The sequence below is a fragment of the Adiantum capillus-veneris genome, chromosome 18 (genome assembly GCF_014529385.1).
Source record: "Adiantum capillus-veneris isolate H3 chromosome 18, ASM1452938v2, whole genome shotgun sequence".
Classification (NCBI taxonomy): domain Eukaryota; kingdom Viridiplantae; phylum Streptophyta; class Polypodiopsida; order Polypodiales; family Pteridaceae; genus Adiantum; species Adiantum capillus-veneris.
This window is the reverse complement of record NC_140948.1, coordinates 21,279,408-21,306,662: the sequence shown is the minus strand read 5'-3', so window position 1 is coordinate 21,306,662 and position 27,255 is coordinate 21,279,408. Positions and strand designations below refer to the sequence as shown.

At 42.2% G+C, this 27,255-nt stretch overlaps 1 protein-coding gene across 1 annotated transcript in view; it reads right to left on the bottom strand.

Annotated features, from left to right (window-relative positions):
• LOC147435326 (leucine-rich repeat receptor protein kinase HPCA1-like) overlaps positions 1–24,863 on the bottom strand; it is a 39,354-nt gene extending 14,491 nt beyond the window's left edge. Inside the window, exons 1-10 of the mRNA XM_086488397.1 lie at positions 24,379–24,863; positions 19,453–19,582; positions 19,019–19,090; positions 18,844–18,918; positions 18,687–18,758; positions 17,778–17,945; positions 17,598–17,672; positions 16,499–16,570; positions 16,189–16,260; positions 15,319–15,387 (exon numbers count right to left, since the gene is read on the bottom strand). Of these exons, the coding sequence (XP_086344523.1) occupies positions 15,319–15,387; positions 16,189–16,260; positions 16,499–16,570; positions 17,598–17,672; positions 17,778–17,945; positions 18,687–18,758; positions 18,844–18,918; positions 19,019–19,090; positions 19,453–19,582; positions 24,379–24,511 (938 nt within the window). The 5' untranslated portion in view covers positions 24,512–24,863. The remainder of the gene's footprint in view (positions 1–15,318; positions 15,388–16,188; positions 16,261–16,498; positions 16,571–17,597; positions 17,673–17,777; positions 17,946–18,686; positions 18,759–18,843; positions 18,919–19,018; positions 19,091–19,452; positions 19,583–24,378) is intronic.
• Positions 24,864–27,255: the final 2,392 nt, after the last annotated feature.

Here is a 27,255-nt window from a genome sequence, read left to right as displayed (position 1 = left end):
GCCAAAAGGCATCACCAAAAATTCATACAAACCGAAGCTCGTTCGGAAGGCTGTCTTGTAGACATCTCCCGGAGCAATTCGAATATGATGATATCCGCTTTTCAAGTCAATCCTACTGAAACAAGAGGATCCCTAGAGTCGGTCAAGAATATCATCGATCCTTGGAATCGGAAATTTGTTATTGAAGGTGATTTTATCGAGAGCTCTGTAATCAATACACATTCTCCAAGATCCGTCTTTCTTAAATACCAACAACACCGGAGAGCAATAGGGTGAAGTACTCGACTGGATAAGACCCTTTTCCAGAAGGTTTTTTTCACTTGGTTCATGATCTCTTCATTCTGGGCTCGCCTTAACACGGTAAGGTGGCCGGTTCGATGGTGTGCTTCCAGGAATCAGATCAATGGTGTGATCCTCAAGTCGAGATGGGGGCAACTCGCCTGGCAGGCCCTCAGAGAAGCAATCGGCATGTGTGGAGAAAATCTTGGCGTTCTTTATCAAGTTCAAATATGTTCGTTCTGTGTTCATCATTTAACTCTTTCAAGTAGATCGAGTAAACAAAGAGACTAGATTTCATTAATTTGGAAATGGCCGGAGCCGATACAATAGGGACGGATTCGCCCTTCACTTTTGCATCAAGTAAAATTTTTCGGCCCTTTTCATTTGTCAAAGTTGCTCTCTTTGCCCAATAATCGACCACGACTTTGTTCTTATGGTACCAAGGGACTCCTATGAGGACGTCACAACCTTCCAAAGGCATGATGTAGAAGTCCTCGTGTCATAAATACCCCTCACAATGCAACAGAAGTTTTCCAATGACACGTGTAATGGCTATGTCCCGTTTGGGTGCCGCTAGAACTGCCTCTACTTGCGGTCCCATCCTGTCGCGTGTAATCTTGAGCCACACCACCAATTCAGGTGAAATGAAGTTGGCCTTGGCTCCTCCATCGAAGAAAATCAAGACTTCTTGATCTTTCACTTTGCCCCAAGCTCGGTGCCCATGTTCCCTGCAACCAAAACACTTCCCTTCTTTGATGTAATTGGCTCTTTCTCGAAGAGTCAGTAGGGGTCGTGTATCCTCATCCTTCTTGCCTTGGGAACTCTTTTCCTTTCTACTTTCATTGTTGGAGGTCTGTCGGGTCCTCTGAGTCAAAATCTCATCAGTGGGGTAAGTCAAATTTTCGGAATGTATCGAGAAAACCCATTTCGCATGACCCATTAATTCTTGAATAGAATTTGACTTTTGATCAAGGCAGTAGTTTCGGATCTCTGTAGGGAGTCCGCAACAAAACCGCTCAGTCTGTACCTTAAAAGAGACCTTCTTAAATGAAGAGGTTGGTAGAAAAGAGTCCCAAAATCTCTCGCAATAAGCATCCAAAGAATCTCCCTTGGTCATCCGAAGATGTTCCAAGCGGTTCGTATATCCCGTTCGTACTCGCAGGTCAGCCAAGAAGAAATAAAGAGCCTTTTGAATGTCAACCACTTGACTGGAGCTTCTTTCCTTAGAAGAAGGGTAGACCACCATGTTCGAGCATTTCCTTTGAAGAAAGATGCAGCCCTCCTAATCTTGAAGTGTTCTGAGTAGTGCCCTCCAGAAGGCTATGTCAAACTGCTGGATGAAGGCCAAAGCCCTCGGAACATCTTGGAACCCAGAAAAGGGTTCAAATTTAATCGACTGTCCACCTTCTTTGAATTCTTTTGCTTTCTTGCTTTTGTCTTCGAGGAAGTCATATTGGTTCTGTAAAAATGCTGCTTCTTTGCATTAAACATATGGTCATCGGAGTTCGAACTGTCAGAGGATGACTCCCTATAGAGCTATCAGAAACCGGGCGGAATCTGGGTTTCTTTGCCTTTTTCTTGCCATTTCCGAAGCTTTGCTTTTTGCTTCGCTTTTTGCCTTTCCTGTCCTCCTCGCTCGAGTCAGAAGAGCTAGAAGAATTGTCAGAAGAAGAGGGAACAGAAGAACTGGGTAGTCCTTCAAATCGTACACGCTTCTTCTGCTTTCTTGCAGATGCAAAAGAAGATTGACGGCCCAAATAAAAAGGGTAGTCAGTTCCCTTCTTGCGCTTTTTCACTTGCTTTTTTAAATGATTGTTCGCATTCAAAAGCTGACTGATCTGAGTCTGAACCACATCTTGAAGTTCTTGTTCTATAAACATCCTCAGAGAAGGAGGTTTCTTGATTGCCGGTTTGATGGGTGGTTCGGTGGCTTTCTGCCACTAAGTGTGCACTTTAGCGATGGATTGCTGAGACAAAAATTTTGCAAACTGAGGGTCCTTCGCAAATTAATCATCTGCTTTGTGCACTCTTCAACCTACTGTCGACGTTCCATCTCTTGAAGTTCGTACTGAGTAGGCCGAGGTGGCCCGTACTCTTCCTCTATTAATTCGGTTGAATCTTCTTCGTGTTCTCTTCAAGCATCAGCAGATGCAGAAGAAGTCGACTGATTCTTGTTGGAATCCATAAGAGTCGCGAGAAAAGGATCGGATTTCCCAATAGAAGAGAAATCGGCCGCGCTCTGATACCACTGTAACAAACTTGGACACCCCAAGTCTAGATTCTACCGCGACACATCAGAGATTCCCTTCAAAACAATTCACAAAAAGACGACACAGCCCGGCGTAGTTCCATGCCAAGAGGTATTGGCCCCAGAGACGGGCGCCCCTTTCGGTATTTCTTTTTATATTAATCTGTGTGCAAAGTACAAGAGCCCGCGAGTGCTCACTCTCAGTCTCTGCATCCAGATGCCCTGAGAAGTGAGCCCCTGAGGCTTATTTATTCTTACAAGGGATGCCCAAAAGCAGAGCCCCAAAATTAAACTCAAAAGCTTTCAAAAATAAAGCAAACTGTCCCGCAAAAGCTTTCAACGCTAATTCAGCCAGCCAAAAGCAGTAGCGTAATTTCCGGAAGTCCGTACACTGCTGCCATGTGGCATTTCTGCCGCCAGGATGTGTGAGTGTGTCTGGGGGCCTGCCACGTCACCAGTTTGTGACAGGTTTCTTGAGGGCTGACTTTAGTGGGGATCAATGGCTTTTTGCCATTGAGTATGCACTTAATCGATCAAGTGCCGGGTCAAAAATTTGGCATACTGTGGATCCTTCGCAACCTGGAGCATCTGCTTTGCGCAATCAACCTGCTGCTGACATTGCATCTCCATTAGTTGATACTCCGTAGGCCAAGGTGGCCCGTATTCTTTATATGTTGTTCCATTTGAATTTTCCGTGCTGCCTCCTCTTCCAGAAGTGTCGGGAGGGTTCGTTTGATTCTTGCAAGAATCATCACCAGAATCCACGTGTGTCGAAAAAAAGGGATCCGATTTCCCGATAGAAGAGAAATCGGTTGAGCTCTGATACCACTGTAGCAGACTTAGGGAGAATCTGGCATGACACATGAGAGAGAATCACTTTAAATTACTTCACACTTAAATCACAGTTTAATTGAGTCGGCACGGCCCGACATAGTTCCGTGCCCAGAGAGATTGGCCCTAAAGATTGACGCCCCTTTCGGTATTTCCTTTTATATTAATGCTTGAGCAAAGTACAATTGCCCGCGGGTCCTCTCTAGTCGAAGGCTCGCCAGCACAAATGAGCGAGAGAGTGGCCCAAGGGCCTTATTTAAAGGCCATTGGCCATGGAAAATCAGTTACATGAAAAGCTTTCAAACTCAAAAGCTATCTCCCCCAAAAGTTGGCGCTGATTTTCAGCTAGCATAATTTACGAAAATCCATACACTGCCACGTTAGAACTGTCAGCGCGAATTACGACCGATGTTCAGCCTGCCAGCACAATTTCCAGTGGGTCCGTACAGCCCAGCCTTGGGCTTGCCAGCTTCCTGGTAAATTCCTAGTGTCCCTAGGGCCCTGTCGAGAGGTACCCATAAGTTGGGACAACTTTTAAGTTTGCGTTTAGTCCTTGGTATGCCACGTCATCAGTTTGTGACAGGATCCTTGGAGTACTGTAGCATTTGTCAAGCACATATAATGACCTGCTACTGACGCTGCATCTCCATTCTTTCATAAGCTGAGGGTGGAGACGGACCATACTCTTCTCCCGAATGGTCGGAAGGAAGTTGATCTCCGTTGGAATCCCCGTTGTTTCCTTCTGTACCCGAGTGGTCGGACGCAACAATTTTCTCTTGGTGGGATTCGTCAACTGAACCCATGTCTGTTGCAAATAAAGGGATCATATCCTCCGTAAAAGAAGAATCGTCTAAGCTCTGACACCATTGTGAAAAACTTAAACACCCCAAGCCAAAGATCTAATGCAACACATGCGAGAGAAACTCGAAGAACTGAGCAAAACTGAGAGAAAGAGACGACACGGCATGGCGGAGTTCCACGCCCAAAGGTACTGGCCCCAAAGACTGGCCCCCTTCTCAATATTTCTTTATTATTATAATTCAACAAGTACAATGTCCGAGGGTCCTGAAACCGGCCCGTGGAGCGGTAGGCTTTCACCCGAAATTCTTTACTTTAGACACACACAGAGAGAACGTGCAAAGGAAACAAGCGACGGAAATTAACACTTAAGCACACACACGGCTCGGAAGCTAGAATGCTGCGAGCAGACGCCAACAACCTGTAGGCCCCAAAATTGGCGCCTCTTTCGGTATTTCTTTATACCTTGAGAGGGTAATTACAAAGTAGAGTCCTGGGAATCCTTTACCCGTATCCCGCTAGATAACACCTGTTTTGGCCAAATTTCGGTAGCATAACAGCCCCAAAACTTGCGCGAAACCAATTCCCCTGCTGGAACTCACTTCCACTGGCATAAACCCTTTGATTCCTGCCCAAAAACAGTAAATTCAGCACGCTGTATTTACTGGTTTTTGCCTTGTTTAAGCCCCAAACAGTCCCCTAACTGTCCTCTGCCAGTGGGGCATGATTCCCAATGGTTCTGGCATCCATATGGCTGAAAAACAGTCAATTTACAGCGCGTACATAGCACTGAAAATGCACCTGTACGGTGAGGTTATGACCCTCACCGGTGCCTGCTTTGGAGTAGCAATTAGCTACCCATGTTCCTGCTCAAGGAGGCTCTTGCCTCAACACAAAAGCATGAAACCACACAGCTGTACATCAGTCAAATGAAGAGCCCTCTCGTGGGGCATCACGTAACTGCACGTAGGGAGGAGAAAGAGCAGTGTATAGTGTGCAGGGCGTCACTCCTAGCACCACAGTGTACATGAGAGGGAAAGAAAGCACTCCATAGCTCTTAACCTGTGACAAATGCAAAATGAGACCTCCCTCAGCTAGAAATTCAGCGCCAAATTTTCTGTAAGAGGCAAGTGCATGAAATTGTGCCACTTGGCGCGATTACAAGCTTTTGCCCGTTTTGGGGTTGCCGCCTACCCAGTTGACTTCTCGGCAGAGTTATAAGATGTTCCCCTTGTCATATTGAAGGTAATGACACGAACACATTTCACGGCCCAAAATAGCAGTTCCCTAATTTTTAGGAGATGCTTCCGTTGGGCTCCCACTCGTCATCTGACCATCTATCCTCATTGGGACCGCATCCAAAAGTGCAATGTGGCCCAACTGTCGGATACTTTCTGTTGGTGATCCCACCTTGACTTTATACCTTTATTGAGTTCACTTCCTAGTATCCACCAACTTGCTAAGTGCGATGGGGGACATACATGACCTTGCACTGAGCCTAGACATCCTCTTACTATACGAATTCCAGTGCCGACCAACTTCCCGTCTGCTGGTGAAACTACCGTTCACATTGGCCATACAATGTCCGACCATTTGCAACTTCAAAAGGAGGGTCTCAAAAATAAAACAAAAATCATTGGAAAGAAACCAACAACTAAGGTTAGCAGTTGCCACGTCCTCATGACATAGTTAGCAGCTGCCACTTCCTCGTGACATACCCCCCTCTTGAAATCGCAAACGTCCTCGATTGCATACCATAAATACATGCCACTTATGATCTTGTGCTATCAACACTCTTTTATCATCGCATGTATCCGCAAGAAAGGTCGTAACACATAGATACAAATGACTTAACGAGACCTTCACACTTTTGTCATTTCCATCTATTACACTGAATTCATATGTAAATTTGGTGTGCTAGCTCTATCATTACCCCTCCTTTGCACACGTTGGGTTGGGGCATAGGTAGGTTGTAACCCAAAGGCTTCAAGGTAAAGCTGCAATACATTTGGTGACTCTGACAGTTCATGCTCTTCCATCCACTTTGCATCCATAGGCGGATAGTTCGTGAACTTCACCAAATAGCATCTTGCAACCTGTCTTTTAACTTTTCTGTCCTTATGTGCCAAAACTTGCTCAGGTACTAGGATCTCATCAAGTTCCTCAACTTCTGGCTAATCCTCATCTGGCATATATCCTGGCATATCTTCTGGCACATCACCCACGAAGGGTCTTAGAAGACTCACGTGAAACGCATTATGAATCTTCCACGCATCAGGCAATTTTAGACTGTAAGCCACATCGCTGATCTTGTCAAGCACTTGAAAAGGCCCATAGTAACGCATACTGAGCTTAGGAAATAGCCGTTCCTTGCCCTTCATCTTCTTTAACCTTGCCTTTTCGAACCTTAACAGAACCCAATCACAAGGTAATAACAGCAATTCACAACGGTGATGATCAGCAGCCTTTTTCTGCTTTGCATGAGTCTTCTTCAAGGCAACTTAAATTTCTTGTACATCTCATCCATGTTCTCAACATATCGATCCGCCTCAAAGATCTTGTCCTTTGTTTGCAAAATGGGAGGAACTTTTTTGCCGCCTTCAATAATCTCAAAAGGTGCCTTGCCAGTCGATGAATGCACCGTATTATTGTACACTATTCAAGCATAGGCAAATACTGTTCCCACTTGCCCTTATTATTTGACATATAGCATTTCAGCAGATCTAAGACAGTAGAATTAGCCTCTTTTGACTGTCCATCAGTTTGTGGATGAAACGAAGACGAGAACTTGAGCGTAGTGCCCATGTTCTCAAACAATCCTCTCCAGAACAAACTAGTCATGCGAGGATCACGATCACTGATAATCGATTGTGGCATACCATGGTATTTAAACACATTGTACATGAACAAGCGTGCCATCTGATCAGATTTTATCTTCTTCCTAACGGGGATAAAATGGGCCTGCTTGTTGAACTTGCAGATAATGGTCCATATACCATCATTCCCTGTTGGCATTCTTGGAAGATTAAAGATAAAGTCCATAGCAATGCTTTCTTATGGCTTATCTGGAATCGACAGTGGTTGTAACAACCCTGGTGCCTTTTGCCTGTCAAACTTGACCTTTTGGCAAATTATGCATGCTCGCACAAAGGCATCCACATCTCTCCTCAAGGTAGGCCAATAGAAGAATGTCTCTACCGCTTTAACTGTCACATCAATACCACGATGCCCTGCATACGGTGGAACATGGCTCTCTTCCATGACCTTATGTCGCAATGGCCTAGTGACACAAAGTCTTCCATGCATCATCATAAAACCATCTCTGAGGAGGTAGTGCTCATGATGTTGCCCCTCTTGCAACTGTTCAAAGATCCTTGCAAAATCTTCATCAGTAGCATATTGTTCCTTCATGTCATCTAGCTCATGATGATAAGGAATTGACACAGCTCAAATTTGTGGCTTCCTTGATAACGCATCAGCCACAACATTCTTCTTGCCTTCCACATGCATAATCTGGAAGTGGAACATAGAAAGAATGTTTGCCCATCGCATATGCTTTTCGGATAACTTTGACTGTGTCAAGAAGTATCGCAAGGTCTGATGATCTGTTTGGACAACAAAATCAGCATCTAAGAGGTAGTGCTCCCAGCTAGAAAGCGCATGAATCACGGCCAAGAGCTCTTTCTCATAGACTTGCATAGTCTTCTCTGGCCCTTGCAGATTTCGGCTTTCATAAGCTACTACCCGTCCATCTTGCATTAGCACTGCTCCGATGCTACTGCCACACGCGTCACACTGGACCACAAATGACTTCCTACAATCTGGCAAAACAATTATTGGATCTGAAGTCAACTTTTCCTTTAAGAGACTAAAACCTGAAAGTGACCTCTTTCTTTTGCAAAGCGTGAAGAGGTGACGCTATCTCTGCAAAATTCCCGATAAACCTTCTATAGTAGGAACACAATCCCAAGAAGCTTCTGACATCGTGCACAGTCTTCAAGTCTGGCCATGTTTTAATAGCTTCGACCTTTGCGGGATCCATTCTGACACCATCCTTTGAGACTATGTGGCCGAGAAAGTGGATCTCTTCGAGGAAGAATTCACTTTTCTTAGGATTGACAAGTAGCCTGTGACTGCGCAGCTCTTTGAACACAATGGTCAAGTGACGCCTATGCTCCTCTTCATTCTTCGAATAGACTATCATGTCATCGAAGAACGTCCCAACAAACTGTTGATGCGAGCGGAAAATCCGGTCCATCATTCTGTTGAACGTGGCAGGAGCATTTGTTAGACCAAACGGCATCACTAGAAACTCATAAAGACCAAATGTCATTCTAAACGTAGTCTTGTGCACATCCTCTGGCTTTATATGAATCTGATGATACCCACTCTTAAGGTCTATCCTGCTGAAAATTTTAGCACCCTCTAAACGATCGAGAATATCATCAATTCGAGGAATAGGAAACCTATTCTTGATGGTATTCTTATTCAACGCACGATAATCAATACACATGCGCCATGAGCCATCCTTCTTCTGCACTAGGAGCACTGGGGAGCAAAAGGGTGAAGAACTAGGCTGAATCAGCCTCTTCTCTAATAACTCCTCAACCTGGCCCATAATCTCTTTCTGCTGCGCCGCACTAACCCTGTAGGGAGGTCTATTTGGTGGGCTACACATCCTGGCACCAAATCTATCCAATGGTCCTCAAGTCTCTCTGGCGGCAATTGCGACAGTAATGAATCAGAAAAACAGTCGGCCCTAACAACAACAAAAGAACTTCCTCCCATTCAGAACTCAGTGGGCTAGTAGAAGACGGGTTGGCAGATCGAGTCTTCTCTGCCTTAAAAAAGTCTTTGCCACAGCAGGTGGAGGTTACCGAGGCTGTTACTGTAGCGATTCCGCTAGCACTTATAAAAAAACAGTTAGCCAGACAAGCTAAGCCGATGCTTGTATGATTTAGTGGAAGAATCCCGAATAGGTTTGAGATAATCCAATGGCTTCAGGGCCCTCAAATTCTTGGTCATGGAGGAGAAGTTGAAAGTACTTCCTACCTAGCTAAAGGTTTCTACTCAGTGATATTCAAAGAGGCCTCCGATGTGGAAAAGATCCTTGACAAAGGGCCCCTAGTATTTAATAGGACTATGGTGTGTGTGGTGCCTTGGGAGCCAGTGTTCGACTCAGCTGAATCTTTGCAAGCGTTTCATCGGTCACTAAACTTTTGCAAAAATGCTGACCTTTCTTTATCTAACACAGATAAATTTGACTCACCATTATCTAAGACATCACGTGCAAAAATCAAGTACACAGAAAGATGATTCTTTATTACATAAGTGATAGCAAAAGCAGACACAATAGGGACAGACTCCCATTTGAGCTTTACATCCAAAACATAAGTTTTGCCCCTATGTTGAAGGGTGATCATCTTGCCGAAGACATCCAACACGCCATGCACTCTGAACATACAGGGAATTCCAAGTAGCGCATCGCACCCTTCCAATGGCATGATATAGAACTCTTCTGTGTCCACATACGACTGAATATGCAGACGCAGCTTTCCAATAATAGGAGTGATACACTTTGAGTGGCCAGGACATGCCAACCCTACTTGTGTTGTGTACCCCATCTCTTCAGCGTTGATGCCCAGCTTCATAGCTAATTTTGGTGAGATAAACTTGGAGTGCCGTCTGATCCCTAACTTTACCCCATGCCCTGCATAACTCACTGGTATCTAAACTGGGCCTATCATCCACCATATCTGGCACCAAACCTACCGTGGGTTTAGGCTTCTTACCTTTCTAGTCCTCTTTATTATCTGAGTCAGCTGGTCTTTTCCTTTGTGGACAATTGGTAGCAAAGTGACCAGGCTGCTCGCATATAAAGAATTTTATTTTAGCCATTAGGACCTTCTTTTCCTCGAGCAACTTGCGCACAAAAGGCTTCCTTTTCTGTTTCTTTGCCTGCGCTCCAGAAGTCCCGGCTGAATCCTTGTCTTTGGTGGCCTTTTTTGACCCTTGTGACGCTTCAGGAGCCGTTTTCACAAAGGGCTTCTTCGCTGAATTTTTCTTCTGCGGCCCTCCTTTTTCGTTGCTCGGAAACCCATTGTCCTCTCCTTTCAACAAGGCAAGACGAGTGTTAGCAACTTCCATAAGCTGAGTGAGGGTAGCCACGCTATTCTTGGTGCAGTAGTCACGAAGCCCTTTAGGCAACCCACAACAGTACTTCTCTATATGCTCTGTCAATGGCACAAATCTATAGGAGGTCACTGAGAGTAACGCTTTACAAAACCTCCGATTATACTCTAGCAAGCTCTTGCGTGTAGCCGAAGTAAGCTGGTGCCAATTTGTCATGACATCGGCTTCAAATTCATTTGATAGCCAAGCAGATGCAAACATTTGTTTGAAGTAGACCCAAGTGGCGGGTGCCTGTCCTTGCATTAACAATGTCGTCCACCATGTAAGCGCATTGTCCTTTAAGAAAGTGGCAGCTTTCCTGACCTTCGAGGCCTCTGTAAAATTCCCTCTTGCATAGGCTGTATCAAACTGCTGGAGGAAAGTGAGAGCCTTTGCTTTATCCTCGAAGCCACTGAAAGTGCTGAACTTTACAGTTGCACCACCTTCTTTGTAAGCTTTCGGCTTCTCCAGTGCCCCCAAATTGTCATAAGGAATGGTCTGCAACATGGGCACTGTAGTAGGCATGATCGACACATCTTGGCCATTCACCATTTTGCGTCAAAGGTGCGATATCTGGCTGCTGTCCAGAATAACCAGCCATGCCAAAATGACCCTGTGGCACCCCAAACTGGCCCTTGTTGCATGCCGATGCTACCATACATGGGGTTTGGCATCATGCCTTGCATACCCCCAAACACTGTTCTTGGCATGTACTGCTGACTTCCAGGCGCATAACTAGCCATACTTTGGAACACAGATCCACCCCCGAAAAACCCGGATGTATCGTGGGTGGTGGAAAAACTGGGTACATTGCCTGGTAACCAGTTCCCTTTCCATTCAAGACAGCATGCGGGCTCTGAAAGGTGGCGGGTTGAACTGGCATAACTTGTGGAATAGGCGTTCTGGCCACCTGTTCAAGCACGGGAGGAACCTGTTTTGGAGCCCTTGACTCCACCACATGCGAGTGTTTCCTATCCTGCTGAGTCGCATGAAGCACTTGGGCTTGAGCCTCAACAAGCTCCGTACGCGGTGTAGGTTGCCTATTTTGTTGTTGCACTGGCGACGCTTGCAAGAACTCCATAAACCTTGGATTTTGCACCAGTTGCGAAAAGACATTCACCGCGGCAACTAACTGAGTCCTGAACGCATCATCCTCAAGTTCCCCAGTCATAAAGCCTAGTACTACTGGAGGGACATTCACATCAACAGGAGGTACAGACTGACGTGGCCGTGAGTTCTCGCCAATCTCGAACACCATTGCAGTTTCATGTCTGTCCTTCAAAGAGGAACCCTCTTCCATAATGCCCTTCCCATTGTCGGCCATAGTGTAATCAAGCGTTCCTCTACTCTGTGTCTTTACCCAAAACAACCGAGGCTCACTCTTTGAGGAAAAAGTGATTGATGTCCCGGCAACAGAACCTTGAAACCGGCCCGTGGGGCGATAGGCTTTGGCTTTCACCCGAAATTCTTTACTTTAGACACACACAGAGAGAACGTGCAAAGGAAACCAGCGACGGGAATTAACACTTAAGCACACACACGGCTCGGAAGCTAGAATGCTCCGAGTAGACCCGACAACCTGTAGGCCCCAAAATTGGCGCCCCTTTCAGTATTTCTTTATACCTTGAGAGGGTAAATTACAAAGTAGAGGCCTAGGAATCCTTTACCCGTATCCCGCTAGATACCACATGTTTTGGCCAAATTTCGGCAACATAACAGCCCCGAAACTTGCGCGAAACCAATTCCCCTGCAGGAACTCACTTCCACTGGCATAAACCCTCTGATTCCTACCCAAAAACAGTAAATTCAGCATGCTGTATATACTGGTTTTTGCCCTATTTTCAGCCCCAAACAGTCCCCTAATTGTCCTCTGCCAATGGGGCACAATTCCCAATGGTTATGGCGTCCGTATGGCTGAAAAACAGTCAATTTACAGCGCATACATAGCACTGAAAACGCACCTGTACGGTGAGGTTATGACCCTCACCGGTGCCTGCTTTGGAGTAGCAATTAGCTACCCATGTTCCTGCTCAAGGAGGCTCTTGCCTCAACACAAAAGCATGAAACCACACAGCTGTACATCAGTCAAATGAAGAGCCCTCTCGTGGGGCATCACGTAACTGCACGTAGGGAGGAGAAAGAGCAGTGTATAGTGTGCAGGGCGTCACTCCTAGCACCACAGTGTACATGAGAGGGAAAGAAAGCACTCCATAGCTCTTAACCTGTGACAAATGCAAAATGAGACCTCCCTCAGCTAGAAATTCAGCGCCAAATTTTCTCTAAGAGGCAAGTGCATGAAATTGTGCCACTTGGCGCGATTACAAGCTTTTGCCCATTTCAGGGTTGCCGCCTACCCAGTTGACTTCCGGCACAGTTATAAAATGTTCCCCTCGTCATACCGAAGGTAATGACGCGAACACATTTCATGGCCCAAAATAGCAGTTCCCTAATTTTTAGGAGATGCTTCCGTTGGGCTCCCACCGGTCATCTGACCATCTATCCTCATTGGGACAGCATCCAAAAGTGCAATGTGGCCCAACTGTCAGATACTTTCTGTTGGTGATCCCACCTTGACTTTATGTCTTTATTGAGTTCACTTCCTAGTATCCACCAACTTGCTAAGTGCGACGGGGGGACCTACATGACCTTGCACTGAGTCTAGACATCCTCTTACTATACGAATTCCAGTGCCGACCAACTTCCCGTCTGCGGGTGAAACTACCGTACAATGTCCGACCAGTTGCAACTTCAAAAAGAAGGTCTCAAAAATAAGATAAAAAATCATTGGAAAGAACCAACAACTAAGGTTAGCAATTGCCACATCCTCGTGACAGGTCCTCTCTCTCTGCAGTGATCCCAAGCTTATCTGCCAGTAGAGGAGGCCCTGACACACTTTTAAAGGCCCCTGGTCAAAAGCACTTACATGAAAAGCTCTATCTCAAAAGCATCAGGTCTTGAAAAGCTAGCGCCCCTTGGGCTATTTCATAAAACGCGAAAATTTCGTATAGTGCCGCGTCAGCAATCAACGCAAGACGTCCCACAAATCACAAACATCCGTATAGCCTGCCACGTCATCACTGGCTACGCAATTTTGGCTGCTTGCTTTTATCTTTATGGTTTTAGGCCCCTCAGCCAGAGGTACCATAAGTTGTGACAACCTTTCGGATTAGATTTTTGAACCTAACCCCTACTGGGCCACTCGGAAGAGTCCTGCAAGTTGGTAAAACTTCTTTTGCCTCTTTTGCTAGGGTTTAGGCCTCCTTCCGTCCTTTAGGCAATGCCACGTCATCACTATGTGACAACTTCGTATCGGTCGCTGCATGATCGTGTCGATGTCCTCCATGGTGAGAGTTTGCACAAGGAGTCTCCCATGTCTCGCCAATATAGATCTGATCCTTTGTTGTAACCCTGCTCCATCGATGGGAGCATCCCCTTATCCAGGGCTTTCTGGATCTCCCCAGCTCTGTTGCTTGATCACTCACTATGCCTCTACTAGTGATGTGCCCCATGTCCCTCCTCTCTGACTGGTCTTCTCTGCTCAAATCTCTGGATGGAGTAACAGTGTGATTTGTCTCTGGGTGTGTCTCCCGGTGTGTGAGCTTCTCTCTCTCTCTCAGTACCCTACTCGATATCGTTGAATCTCCAATAGATAAGAGGCCGAGATATCGCTAAACCTGGTAACTCATAGCTCTAGATAAGAGGCCCAAAACCCTCTCTAGAGAAGCAATGAAAGCAGCCATGTATCTCATAGTATGCTGTACAGTGGCATATATAGTGTCAAGTGAAGCTCTGTGTCTAGCTCTCTCTGACACAGCTGGCACAACCTGGCCTCAACTGAAATGCCTCGGTATCGGTCAATCTCAATCTCCAACTCATGTGATGATGGCCGAATCTGTCCAATAGCACATCATAATCCGTTGGGACAAGTGTGTCCATGTAAGCAGGCGTAGATAGAACCCATCCTCTGTGAGCTGGAGAAAATGCTCTCTATATGTAGTCATCTTCTTGTCCAGCTCCTTTATAGGCTGTATCCAGTCTTGTGGGTATCCAACTGAAACAGATCCTGTCGTATAAGTCTAGTGACCTCCCTCCGTGTGTGAGAGAGAGAGGGTGCATCTAGAAAATACTGAAAGGGGGGAGCCTATCCATAGAGAAACCATGTAGCTCAAACCATGCTGCTATCTGTGCATACCAACATGATGACAAGTGCCGAGAGGACTCTAGGGCCAGCCAAGCATAATGATCTCGTGCCATAAGTTGTGTATGGATGCCACTAATTGCGTAAGAGCCTCAACTACCAAAAGGGATGATCGCATGGGGAACCGAGGCCTTAGCCTTGGTCATCCTGGAGATCATGGAGATAAGTGGCCTCTCCATGTCTCGCCACCCATCTGTACGTCCATGCTGATGACTATGATGATCTAATGAGGGTCCCCATATCTGCACTCCATATAGCATAGCTGAGGCAACCAAAGTATTCAAAAGCCATAGCTTGGTGTGAGGCTCCTGGAACTGAACCTGTAAACACATCCTCTCCAAACCTCCCAAAGCTGCGTACAAAGAGAGAGAGAGAGAGAGAGAGAGAGAGAGAGAGAGAGAGAGAGAGAGAGAAGAAGAAGAAGAAGAAGAAGAAGAGTATTTTAACGTCGTAGGAAACTATCGCAAGAGACCTTAAAGATCTATCCGACAAGGAGAGAGAGAGAGAGAGAGAGAGAGAGAGAGAGAGAGAGATGAGATGCAATGTTATATTAACGTCTTTAAAAAGTCAAAATGACCTATGAGACCAAAAGGTTACATCCATGTGTGACTCTAGTACAGTCTCTTGGGAACATAAAAATAAAAATAAATGAGGGTACGTAGTGTTTTCACCCACATCAACCATACAAATTTTCATTTTTATACCTTTAACAAGGCAACTAAACTGCTTGGAATGCTACCTGAAACTAAAATCTCTGATTGCAACAAATTAGTCCAGCTTTTGGGATACTTACAGCATTTGCAAATTTGTCGCATTTGACAAGTCTGGCAATTGGCCACCCAACTGATTGTTGTCCAAATGCCTATGTACAAATGAGTGTGAAATATAATTAAACTAGTTGATTCTGCCCTTGAAGCAAACTTGCAAACATCATTGAAGGCCAAAAAAGAAAATCAAACGTGTACTATTCTGTCCAGCAACACTCAAACTTTCTCATAATTCCATGCCAAAACAACCAAAAATACAAGCTAATGCACACCTTAAACATACCTCCCCATCCCCCCCCTTTTCCCAAAAAAAAAGAAAAGCCCACGCATAGATCATCTAAATTGCTTTTATTAAAGTAACTAGAAGGCAAGTCCTGTCTTACTGAAGAAAAATCTCATGCTACTGTGAATTTCCATACTAAAATCTACCAAACCCACAAGATGCCAGTAAGTCTTACACAAAAAGTTAAGGGGATCATGGCAGTCAAAGCCATGTGCTCTCTCTTTAAGGGCAAGAAATCCACAAGTCATCGATACCGTACACAAATCCCCATATATTATGTGGAGTTTCAGAACAAAATCTACCAAACCAAAAACCAATAGATCTCATGTACACAAATCCCCCTATCTAATACATCCTGATAACCTTCAGGGACTTGCAATGGATGATGGAAAAATACACTTGACACACACATCCAAGGGTAGCCCCCTACATATGCTTCAGCAAGCATGCATTTACATTTATTGCTTGACACACCATCTAGTGAAACACAAAACCAGAGAAGATGTCTCAAAAGAAGAGTTTCTACAACGAAGCTTAAGGCACAAGAAGCTATTCAAAAGCGATTAAACCAAGGTCTTAGCCATTCAAAAAGATCAATGCTTTGAAAGCTCACAATGTGGTAAGATTTTGTATACTGCTAAAGCCAGATGGAACCGAACCATTGAGAGCATTGGAATCAAAATGCCTGCCATTGTCCACATAAAGCAAACAAAATTCTCCAGAAATCAGCACAATGGTGTCAAAGAAGTGCATGTACATACCATAATTTTTTTGTACCCCCCAAAAAAACAAGCACCATTACATGAAGCACACACTAACAGAAACAAGCAGTAGAGCTATATTACTATAGTGGAAGCCGATGCACTCATGCATCCATACATCAGTACCCTTTTCACAACATCATGCACTATTTAAGCACTTACATAATCTCCATGTGAATCAGATTTCCAACTGCTGTAGGAATGTTGCCAGTGAGCATGTTGTTATGCAACAACCTGATAATGCCAAGGATCACATAAGTGTTTAACAAAGGCATACCATATTCTATTTAAAACAAGTTTAAACAAAAGCATACTTTGTGACAAGTCAAAAAGATCAGAAATATCCAAAGCATAAATGTTGGGAAGCCCGCCTCTAAAAACTCACAAAACTTCTGCATACAATGTGTTTGAACCAATTTATTTTACTCGTCCTAATAGAAGTGCTATAAGAGTTTCAAGACACCCACAAGAAGGGAAAGTTTGTAGCAGCTATCGAGCTATAACAGTCTTAAATTGTTCTTACCTCTACAATTATTGTAAACCTAGGTTCATTAACATGGGACATGGCCTATCTTGACTTATTACTCCACTATTACCATGTTTCGGTTACTACAATTCAAAGTAGTACTTTGTGTGTATGAATAAACACATTATTTATCTTTCCTAAGTCTAGAGAGACAATCCCTACTTGCATTGAATTTTTTTTTCCAAAACATCCAAAAATTGTTTCATATAAAACATTTTAAAACTCCCTGGCAACACGCAAAAGACCAGCATTTGGTCATAAATTTTGACGAAAGTTACAATTTGCAATTCTGATTAGCATTCAGATAATTAAAAAAACAAAAAGAAATCTTACAACTGTATTAATTGCAGCGATTTGAGAAATGTAAACCAAGGGTAATTAACATAGGATATGGCCTATCTCAATTCTCGACTTACTACTTTAGCATTACCATGTTTCACTTAAGTCAACTCAGCGAGGTCCTTGCAACACCAACTTATTTGTATGAATATACTCGTGTAATATGTACTGGTTTATCTTATCCAATTCTAAAGCGACAATTCTTATTTTCCTTACTTTAACTAAATTTCTTTTCAAGCCTCCAAAATGCGTTTCATATTAAACATTTAAAACTCCCTAACAGCTAAGAAGAATGTTGTATACATAAAAAGAGCATCGGGTTCAAATATTTTGAACAAAGTAACCACTTGCAATTCTAATTAGCATTAAAATAACTAAAACCAAAAGGATTCTTACAAATGTATTAGTTGCATCTGTGTGTTGAATATTGACGTTGGAATGGTTCCTGAGAATGAATTGTTCTCCAAATGGCTTCGCTTAGCAAAACACCCAAAAAACACTAGTTAGGCGGTGAGACATGAATAAATGTTCTTGCCTTTCTTAAGTTGCTCTTCGTAAACAGCGAACAGGACTTACAAGTGGCGCGCATTTGTAAGATTGTCTAAACCGCTTCCACTAGGACTTGTAGTGGAATCTGGAAGGGCTCCAGTCAACTGATTGCTTGATACATCAAGCCAAAATAGGTTGGACAAAAAACCGATGGTATCCGGCAAAGTTCCAGATAATGAATTTTGTGTTAAGCCTCTGAAACGAAATTGATCAAAACAGCCCAACTGATATGTCAGCATTTCTTTATTTGCATGATCTAGATAAAATGATTGGAGTTGAACACACCATGCCATACATCAGACCTACAGCAATCAATCACCTTCATGTTGCAACATTCTAAGAATGATGTGGTTTTATTTGAATATTAATTACTTAGTATAGCTGAAAAACAAAGGCAATAAAACAACATGGTTTCGACAATCTAAAATCAGGATCAAATTTCCATTTTCTGCTCCAACAGATAAGGCAATTCAGGCCAAAAACCTGGAATTACACCACATAGGAAAAAACCCTTGTAACTGATACAATCACATGGTTGAACTAAGCAGTAATAGCCAGTCTCCACATGGCAATGCATGCACAATGGTGGGCTGTCACACTGAAGTTCTCTCTTAAAATGAGAAAGCGCAATGATTACAACCAACTACTAATTTTATTGCCTTGTACAAGGACGTTATAATTTGGATTGCCTACTTCAGCTTCACCCATCGAGGCTCAAAAGATATTTCCGGTCAGTTTTTGCACATAAAAAAGTTATACTTGCAAAATTGATTCACATCTCTAACTTCTGTTATATCTACTTTAGATCATAATTTACAGGGCAGAAATGTCTTCATCACCACCATATCAACCCCCCCCCCCAACCCTGGTGGAGCCTCCAGCAAGCACACACCAAAGAAAAAGAATAAGCCAGAAAAAGAAAGATCCGCCACTTACAAATATGATAATGACGTCAAATTTCCAATGACTGTAGGAATCTGACCCGAAAGGTTACAAAACTGAATGAACCTGAGAACACAAAGCATACAAAAGCGGTTATAATATGGCCCAAAATAGAATCATCTCAAAAAAAGTAAGAGAGTAATTCTCTTACAATCTCTGCAAATTTTTAAGGTTGCTTATCTCTGTAGGGAGACTGCCTCCAAGTTTTGCATTGGATGAAAGATCCCTGTAGTGTTACAAGATGTTTAGATTAACAAAAACTTCGGAGTTCAACCTTATACTAGCTTTTTCTAGCTTTGATCATATGCAAATAACAGTTAACTCACAAATTTGTCAAATTCGTGAGGTCTCCTATAGAAGATGGAAGGGTTCCAGTTAGATCCTGATTGATAAGAAGCCTGCAATCGATTGAGCAGCAACGTTAACGTACTAACAAGCAGAAACTTTATATGCTTCTCCAAAATGTATTCTAAACAATCTTTGGAACATGAAACTTCAGAGCCTGATTAAAAAGAAGTTCAACAATATTGCTTTTATCAAACGTAAATGAATTTTTGGCTGACAGATCTATGAGCAAAATGCTTTTGATCTACAAACACAAAACATCCTTTGTATATTGCTAAATGCACCTTCCCTGATCACGCTGTAGATTGCATCAAGACATATAATGACTGTGTGTGTGTGTGTGTGTGTGTGTGTGTGTGTGTGTGTGTGTGTGTGTGTGTGTGTGAGAGAGAGAGAGAGAGAGAGAGAGACGTACAGCTGGGTGACGCGCGTGTGGGTGTCGTCGCAGCCAACTCCGAGCCATAGCGTGTCGCAGGGATCGGTGCTGAAATCCCAAGTCGACGGCTTACCACCCCAAGCTGCTTGCAAAGCTCTCAACGCATTTACTGCAGAGGCAAATTAAAGTAAATCTCAACCATCATTATTTCCAGGCCAAATTTTAGTTGTAAATTGCACCTATGCGCTAGTGACTTAAGAAACAAGGTAATTAAACGTTAAAATGGTCTACCTTTCACATTAAGAAAAACAAACAAATAAAATATAAATTATAAAATGTTATAAACATAAAAAATCAAAGAAAATAACCTCTCTCTCTCTCTCTCTCTCTCTCTCTCTCTCACACACACACACACACACACACATCTCGGCACAATAAAGAAAAGGCACCTCATGCACAACTAAAAGAAAAATAATTTTATAAAAATACTTAATCTCCAAAAAAAAAGAATATGATAAAAAACAATGTCACTATCTAAGTACACAACAAGGTGGCGATCTATGAGTGAGACACAATAACATTGCTTGTTCTTCATTAGTTTGCCTTTCCTCAACACTATATACCATGATGGGATGGCCGCCTTCCTCGAGATCCCCGCAAGACTCTTGGCAGAGTCGATCCCAGCACCCTTGGGTCATTAAGACCTCGTGGTATATAGTGTTGAGGTTTGCCTTTGGGGCTTTCTCATCATTTGACATAAGATCTCACTATTGATAGATAGGCAAGAACGTCAGGACTACTTAGGCGTATTACCTTATTTGATAATGAAGCATCAAAAAATAATTTGAATGATCTCATGGATGTTGCAACAAAGAAGAAGAAGAATCTTCTTTCAAGTGTCTTGACATCAAAATTTCTCCTCGTGCGTGTGTGTGTGTGTGTGTGTGTGTGTGTGTGTGTGTGTGTGTGTGTGTGTGAGAGAGAGAGAGAGAGAGAGAGAGAGAGAGAAGAAAATTAAATACCCATTCTATCACCCAAATGTGGCAAACCGGGCAACTGATAATCTTTTGAGCAATAAATTGGACAAAGCAATGTGGTATGCCCTTCATTGGGTTATCTCCCTTCTACATGTTTTCTCTTTCAACCTTCCACACAAAATGTCACTATTGATTGCTGGACAAGAACCTAATTAGAGCTTGGGAGGATTATCTGATTTGATAATAAAACATCCAAGGTATAATTTGTGTTACTTCGTGGATGGATAGATAATATTTACATATGTTTCACTATTGATAGCCGAGTGAGAACCTAATTGGAGCTTAGGAGGATGCATAGAGAACGTTTGCATACGTTGTTGCTATTGGTCTCGCCAAGTGAGAACCAAATTAGAGCTTAGGAAGACGACCTTAGTTGATAAGGAAGTGTCCAAAATATAATTTGCAATACCTTCTAGTTGCACGTAAGAGATTGTCTTCATATGCTATCACCTTGAAGGGGAGGAGAGTGTTGTAAGGATTGGGCCACAAAAACACTTGGGTCCCATACTAGTTCATCTTAAAGGGGAGGAGAGTGTTGTAAGGATTGGGCCACAGCAACACTTGGGTCCCATACTAGTTCATCTTAAAGTGACTAGAAGCAGTAGTGCATTGTGAGAGCCCATATCTAAACATCTAATTTGCAAATCTGGTTTCCCTCCAAAAGAATAAAAATTCTTGAGCATCACTCATCATGTAACGAAATTAACCATGTTCATAAAAGGATGTCTCTCCATGTAGTGCTCTACTTGTCAGAACTCATATTTTTGACTCTCTAAAACAAGCCTTAGTGGTGAAGAAGGCAATTATCCATACATTTGACTTTTGCATACAAATCATTGAATGATCGAAATCTTCTAAATGATATTTTAGTTTGTAAATGGGTCCTTTCATTTCCGTGCCTCATATGGGTCTTCATTTTGTTTTTTGTTTTGCATTTGCCAACGTGACACTTCACCTTTTTAAAGAATACATTAGAATATACTCAAACAATCTAAGTTCATAGAGATAATCCAAGAAAGCAAGGGGATTATCATCGCCATCGGGAAACACATGGGCTTTGATAAGTGCAACATGACCTTGGATGATTGACATGAATGGGTAATGATGAGGACCCATCCGTTATCGTTGGATGGCTCCCTTGTCAGCCGATGTATCATTGATGATCAGTTGAAGGTGTCATGGTGTGTGTAAGGGATTTATAATTAGATACATTTACAGAAAAATGTACTTACATAAAAGGTTTTTTAATTGAGAAAGTGAAAATTTTCATACATAAGGGTTAGGTTTTTTACAGAAATGCATACATAAAGGGTACATATAATACTTAAAAATATACAGGTAAGGGATTATTTAAATACCTATTGTTTGCACGTGCTATATGCAATTTTTACATAGTCAACTCCCCAGGATTAATAGCTGAGTACATATATTACTTTCATAAGTCTGTAAACACAAACAAGTAAAAACCTATTGTCCCTCTTTATATGAGGCACGCAAGTAATATGAAATTTACATAAATTACACAAGGTGAATTTAAACTTGCATGGGCCTTCTAAAGTCTGAAACTGTGAATAGCTTCACATGAAGCCATTAAGTATATGAAAGACCACAAAGGCCTATGTAAGAGGATTAGAAAGAGACTGTGCCTCAATATCCATCTCTGTAGCAGATAATAACAATGTCAACTTTATATCTCTGACATTGGTCTACATCTACATAAGATGATGCTTAGTTAATACCCACTTTACAAGGGAAATGAAGGAAAAACATTTATAATCCTTTACTTGCATGTGGCACTAATCAACAAGTTATCCACAACGGTCCACAATTGCTCCCAAGCGTTATATGCTTTACTAAGCCCTTGCGTAGGCCAAAAACATTAAAATATAACTTGTATTGTTGTCTTCTCCACTAAGGCTTCTCTTAGAAGGCTAAAAGGCGTGAGGAATCACTCCTCACATTTCCTTGCTTGCAAATCTACATTTCACGGTTCAAAATGATAAACCTCGATTGTAATTTCATTGAACCTTCATTTTCAAGGTCAAAATTTGGACATATTAGTCATAAATCCCGATCACAGATACCATAGTTCTTGGCATAATTCCTAGTTGTCTCATTGGTTTGACCTTCAAAAGAAAATGGTTTTTTTGGAGCAATGTGAGGAAGAGAGAAATAGAAGTTGAAGAACACACATTGTGCCATCGCCATCAAAATGGATTGACAGATGATGAAAACAAAGTCCCAATAGCTTTAATTAAAAAGTGTGATTTCATTCCATGCCATATATGAGATCAAAAAAAGAAACATGTTGCAACTCTCTCAACGTTTGTAATATGTTGTAATCATACCCTTCATCTATAATGCCCATGGAAAACTACTTACATGATATCATACTAAAAGAGATACACACACACACACACACACACACACACACACACACACATATATATATATATATATATAGAGAGAGAGAGAGAGAGAGAGAGAGAGATTAGGAGATTATTTCAAACTTAACAATTTTATATTAAGACTTCTTTACAATTGAAAAACTACCCTAGTCTCACAATTTTGTGATAAGGTTTGAGTTAAATTTATCCAAATTACTAATGATGGTAGCTTAGCTCAATGTGTGTGTGTGTGTGTGTGTGTTGTGAAAAAGGAGAAACCCTCTCTACTTGAAGAGAGAGGTGGACATGCACATTGAAGTTCCACCCAACCAACTCCCTATATAGCGAGACCTTGCCCCTATATATAGGGCCGCTTCTCATGTGTTTCCCTCCAAGTGTTTTGTCCTATCCTCTTAGGATAGATCTTAACCTTAGGTTGGTAGCTTCTAGGAGTAGCCATCGTAAGCCACCCATCGGGTCTCTTGTCCTAACATTACTACCCCTTAAAAAAGAGTTTTTGTCCTTGAAAACAAGAGTGAGAACACTAAGGTTTCCACACTTTGTTGACATATTGATAGTGTCAATATCTTAATTGTAGGCATCATGTCCTATAATCAGTTCAAGCTCCATGTTGTGAAGGCCCTTTGAGTGAATAATGTGATCACCTTGCACAACTTCTATTGAAATAACTGAACACGTAGGTTGTTTAAGACATAGATATACTAAATTTTATGTAGCCCAATAGAGGAATGGTCTTCATGAGTATGCAAACACAATTATCAAAATGAGTATCTTAAGATCGCAATCAGGACTAAGTAGGGATAATACAACTTAACTTATCGATAGAGAATACCATGTACACTTGTAAACCGTATCAAAGTAAAAGAATTTTTTTCTCATAGGAAACTATTTGAAGAGATGGAAAAGTAGTAACCATCTACAACCACTGTAATATCCCATTTCACAAAAAAATGTGCACACTATTGTTTTGGTGTGAACTTCAAATCCATGATTAGCATCAATCTATTGTAAACTATGCAACAAGCAATTCACTGCTTGTACATGTCTATAGGTCTTCGAAGTGACTCATGCTACACTTCTTAATTAGATGTGTGGGCGATGATAAATTTCGAGGGCTACGACCTATGTGGTAGCAATCGTTGCCATTAGAAAGTTCAATTTTTTTGGAAATCAACGACGATTGCTAGTGCCACGTAAGGCACTAGCGCTCGAAATTTAACCACATGTAGATGTGTTGTTTGTCAACGAAAGCAAGGCATGAGGATTTGTTGTCTAGATCATTCCTACACCACTCATTCCAAGACCAACTTGCAAGATGTCTCAGCCTAGGAAATAATCTTGCATAATAAGACTAGGAAGTAAATCCTACGCCTTTTGACCTTGAGGACAAGGCTCAAATGATGGCACCTCATTAATCGGCGTCAGGTGTTGGTGGGTGGGTAACCACCATGGTTCGAATCCCCAATAGCATACTTTTAAACACAAGACAGAAAAAATATAGTAAAATTGAGCAGGCTTACCGTCTTGCTGGATGGTGAGGGACGTCACGGGAGCATTAAGCAGGGAAGAGATGGCCACGAGAGAGGCAAAGAGGGAAAAGCGCACATGAAGGCCCCTGCGTGATTGCTCCCAAGCCGGCAACGTACTGATCATAGCCACAGCCTATACCTTGTGTGTGTGTGTGTGTGTGTGTGTGTGTGTGTGTGGAGGGAGAGAGAGAGAGAGAGAGAGAGAGAGAGATGTATGCACAAAATGGACAAGATTTAGAGAGTTGGAGAGTGAGGCTTTTAGCTTGTATACACCTACCGCGAGCGAGCGAGAGAGAGAGAGAGGGAGAGCGCGAGAGCAGAGAGAACAGATCTTCTGAATCGCAGGTGCTAGAGAGAGAACGTGTGTTTTGGTCGCTTTGACTTGTATGCGCTGCCTGTGAGAGAGAGAGAGAGAGAGAGAGAGAGAGAGAGCGCCAGTGCGAGTTTTTAGATCCTTTTGGTAAACCTTTGTGAAGGTTTTATTTATCCTCTTTAGGACAAAGTCTTCCCATGAGAGAGTATGTGACTAAGTCAAGCCCCACTTCTTCATTTATTCCTCCATGCTCCCATCGATCTATCCTTGATTATTGGACATGCACTTTTTTTAAAGCATAAAATGTATCCTTGTGCTCGATTTCAAATTTCAATCCAATTTTGTATAGCTCTTTTTATGACTCGCTGCACTTTGCATAAGTTTTCTTTAAAGACACTTTCGCACACGTTGCAAATGCAGCGTTTTGGTTGAGGTCGACAATCTTGGCTAGAGTGGATAACTCTATTGTGGTACACTTGTCTTTGAGAGAGAGAGAGAGAGAGAGAGAGAGAGAGAGAGAGAGAGAGAGATGGGCAGAGTTTTTCCAACTCTCGAAATCGACAAAGTTGAGACACAAGGGTAGTGTTCTCAACAAACGACAAATACATGCTAATAATGGCAAAAAGCTATTACATTCACCATGCTAATGAGCTCCAAAAACTTTGAATATCTACACATTGAAAATTTTAAAGGTAAATTGATTATAACTGAAGGTTTCTACACCAAATTTCTCTGACTTTGAAGGTTTTATGGAAATAAATTTCAAATTTTGTTGGAGGGATTCCAACAAACGTAGTTTTTTTTAACACTACCTAGTACTTAGGGTGTAGTAGTAGTACATGGCTCCAAAACTCCATGTCTACAAAATTCATTCTAAGGCTGGGCTCAAATTGTGATTTGAGAAAGATATTAACATAAAGGTGTTATAGGTGTGGACATACAAGGTGAACAAACCACAAGGCTTGTGCTTAATATACATTTGGTAGAGGCACCGTCTTAGATAAATAAGATATTTTTTATTCAATAATTATTCACTAAGTTGGCACAATAATGCCAACTCATTTGTGAACAAGGAGGTTTCCAAGTGAATATTTACAGAGGAACCCCCTATTTGACACACGATGAAACTTCTTTGGTAGGTGCAAGTCAAAATTTCTAAGCTCCACCAGACATGGCGGGTCTTGAGGGCAAGCACTGATGTTGACTTGGGTGACATCCTTGCAAGTTCTTCTTCTAGACGATTGCAAAGGACAATACATGCAACAATGTCATAATCCAAATTTTGTGCCTTTGAAGATTAAGCACAACTTAGGGTGGTGTCAAAGAAAGTATAAGTGAAAAAAATATCCAATAACAAAGAGACATCCTTTCCATTTTATGATGAGGGTCTTTTATAGTACAATCACATGTATGGTAGATGGGGGGTAGGTGTGCTTATGAGTGGTTTATGTTTTAAGTTTTGGAAACTTTTTTCCATTTTATGATGAGGGTCTTTTATAGTACAATCACATGTATGGTAGATGGGGGGGGGGGGGGGGGGGTAGGTGTGCTTATGAGTTGTTTATGTTTTAAGTTTTGGAGACTTCTTTCCATTTTATGATGAGGTCTTTTATAGTACAATCACATGCATGGTAGATGGGGGGGTAGGCGTGCTTATGAGCGATTTACGTTTTAAGTTTTGGAGACTTGTTTAGTCTATTGGATCAACTCCAAAAAAGGGTAACATTACTGTTAGAATTTTTTGTATTCAATGATTTGCACCATATTAGTTAGTCATCTAGACACATCCTAGATATCATTGGACTTAAAAAAATTCAACACCAAAAATTTGTAATCCTTTTCAAGTTCGGTCTAGTCATTAATACGAAAACTTTGTCATGCTTATTAGGGTAGCCACACAATCATATATAATCTATATTGCATTTTTTGAAACTACAAAGCCTCTAATAGTCCATATATCGTCAGAGAATATAATACTTACGTTTAGATTCAACGAAAATTAACAATGAAAGGAGAGAGTTTTCCTTGAAGCGAGAGATAGCAAGGAGAACATAGGTTGTGTCGGGTTGATTTCTTTACACAAATACACATTAAAAACACTTTAACCATGCACATAATTCAAACAGAATAACCAATTAAGATTGACAACTCGACAAAGCCTTGCTTGAATCAAGAAGATGGTGTCCTTCAAGTTTCCATGGTATAACCCTCCTTCCCAAACCCTAAACACCCTAGTGGGGAGAAAGGAACTGCGAGAAAAGAGGTATCTTTCAAGCAAGAGAATTGATATTCCATGTACACTTGCTCATGGGCAAGCTCTTAGCATAGCTTAGTAATAGAATTGTAGAGATGGAGAAGAAGAAACTTTCATTGGCTTGGATTTACATCCATAGCCAAGAGCTTTAGTACAGAGTTCGCCACTTGAGAGAGAGAGTGTGAGAGGATCAAGAGCCTCAAAAATGTAATGAGCCCTCTCTTATATAGCTATGCAAAAGTGTAGCTTGCCTTAAATTAGAATGCTTCACACTTGACCAATGAGGTGGGACCAGCACTTG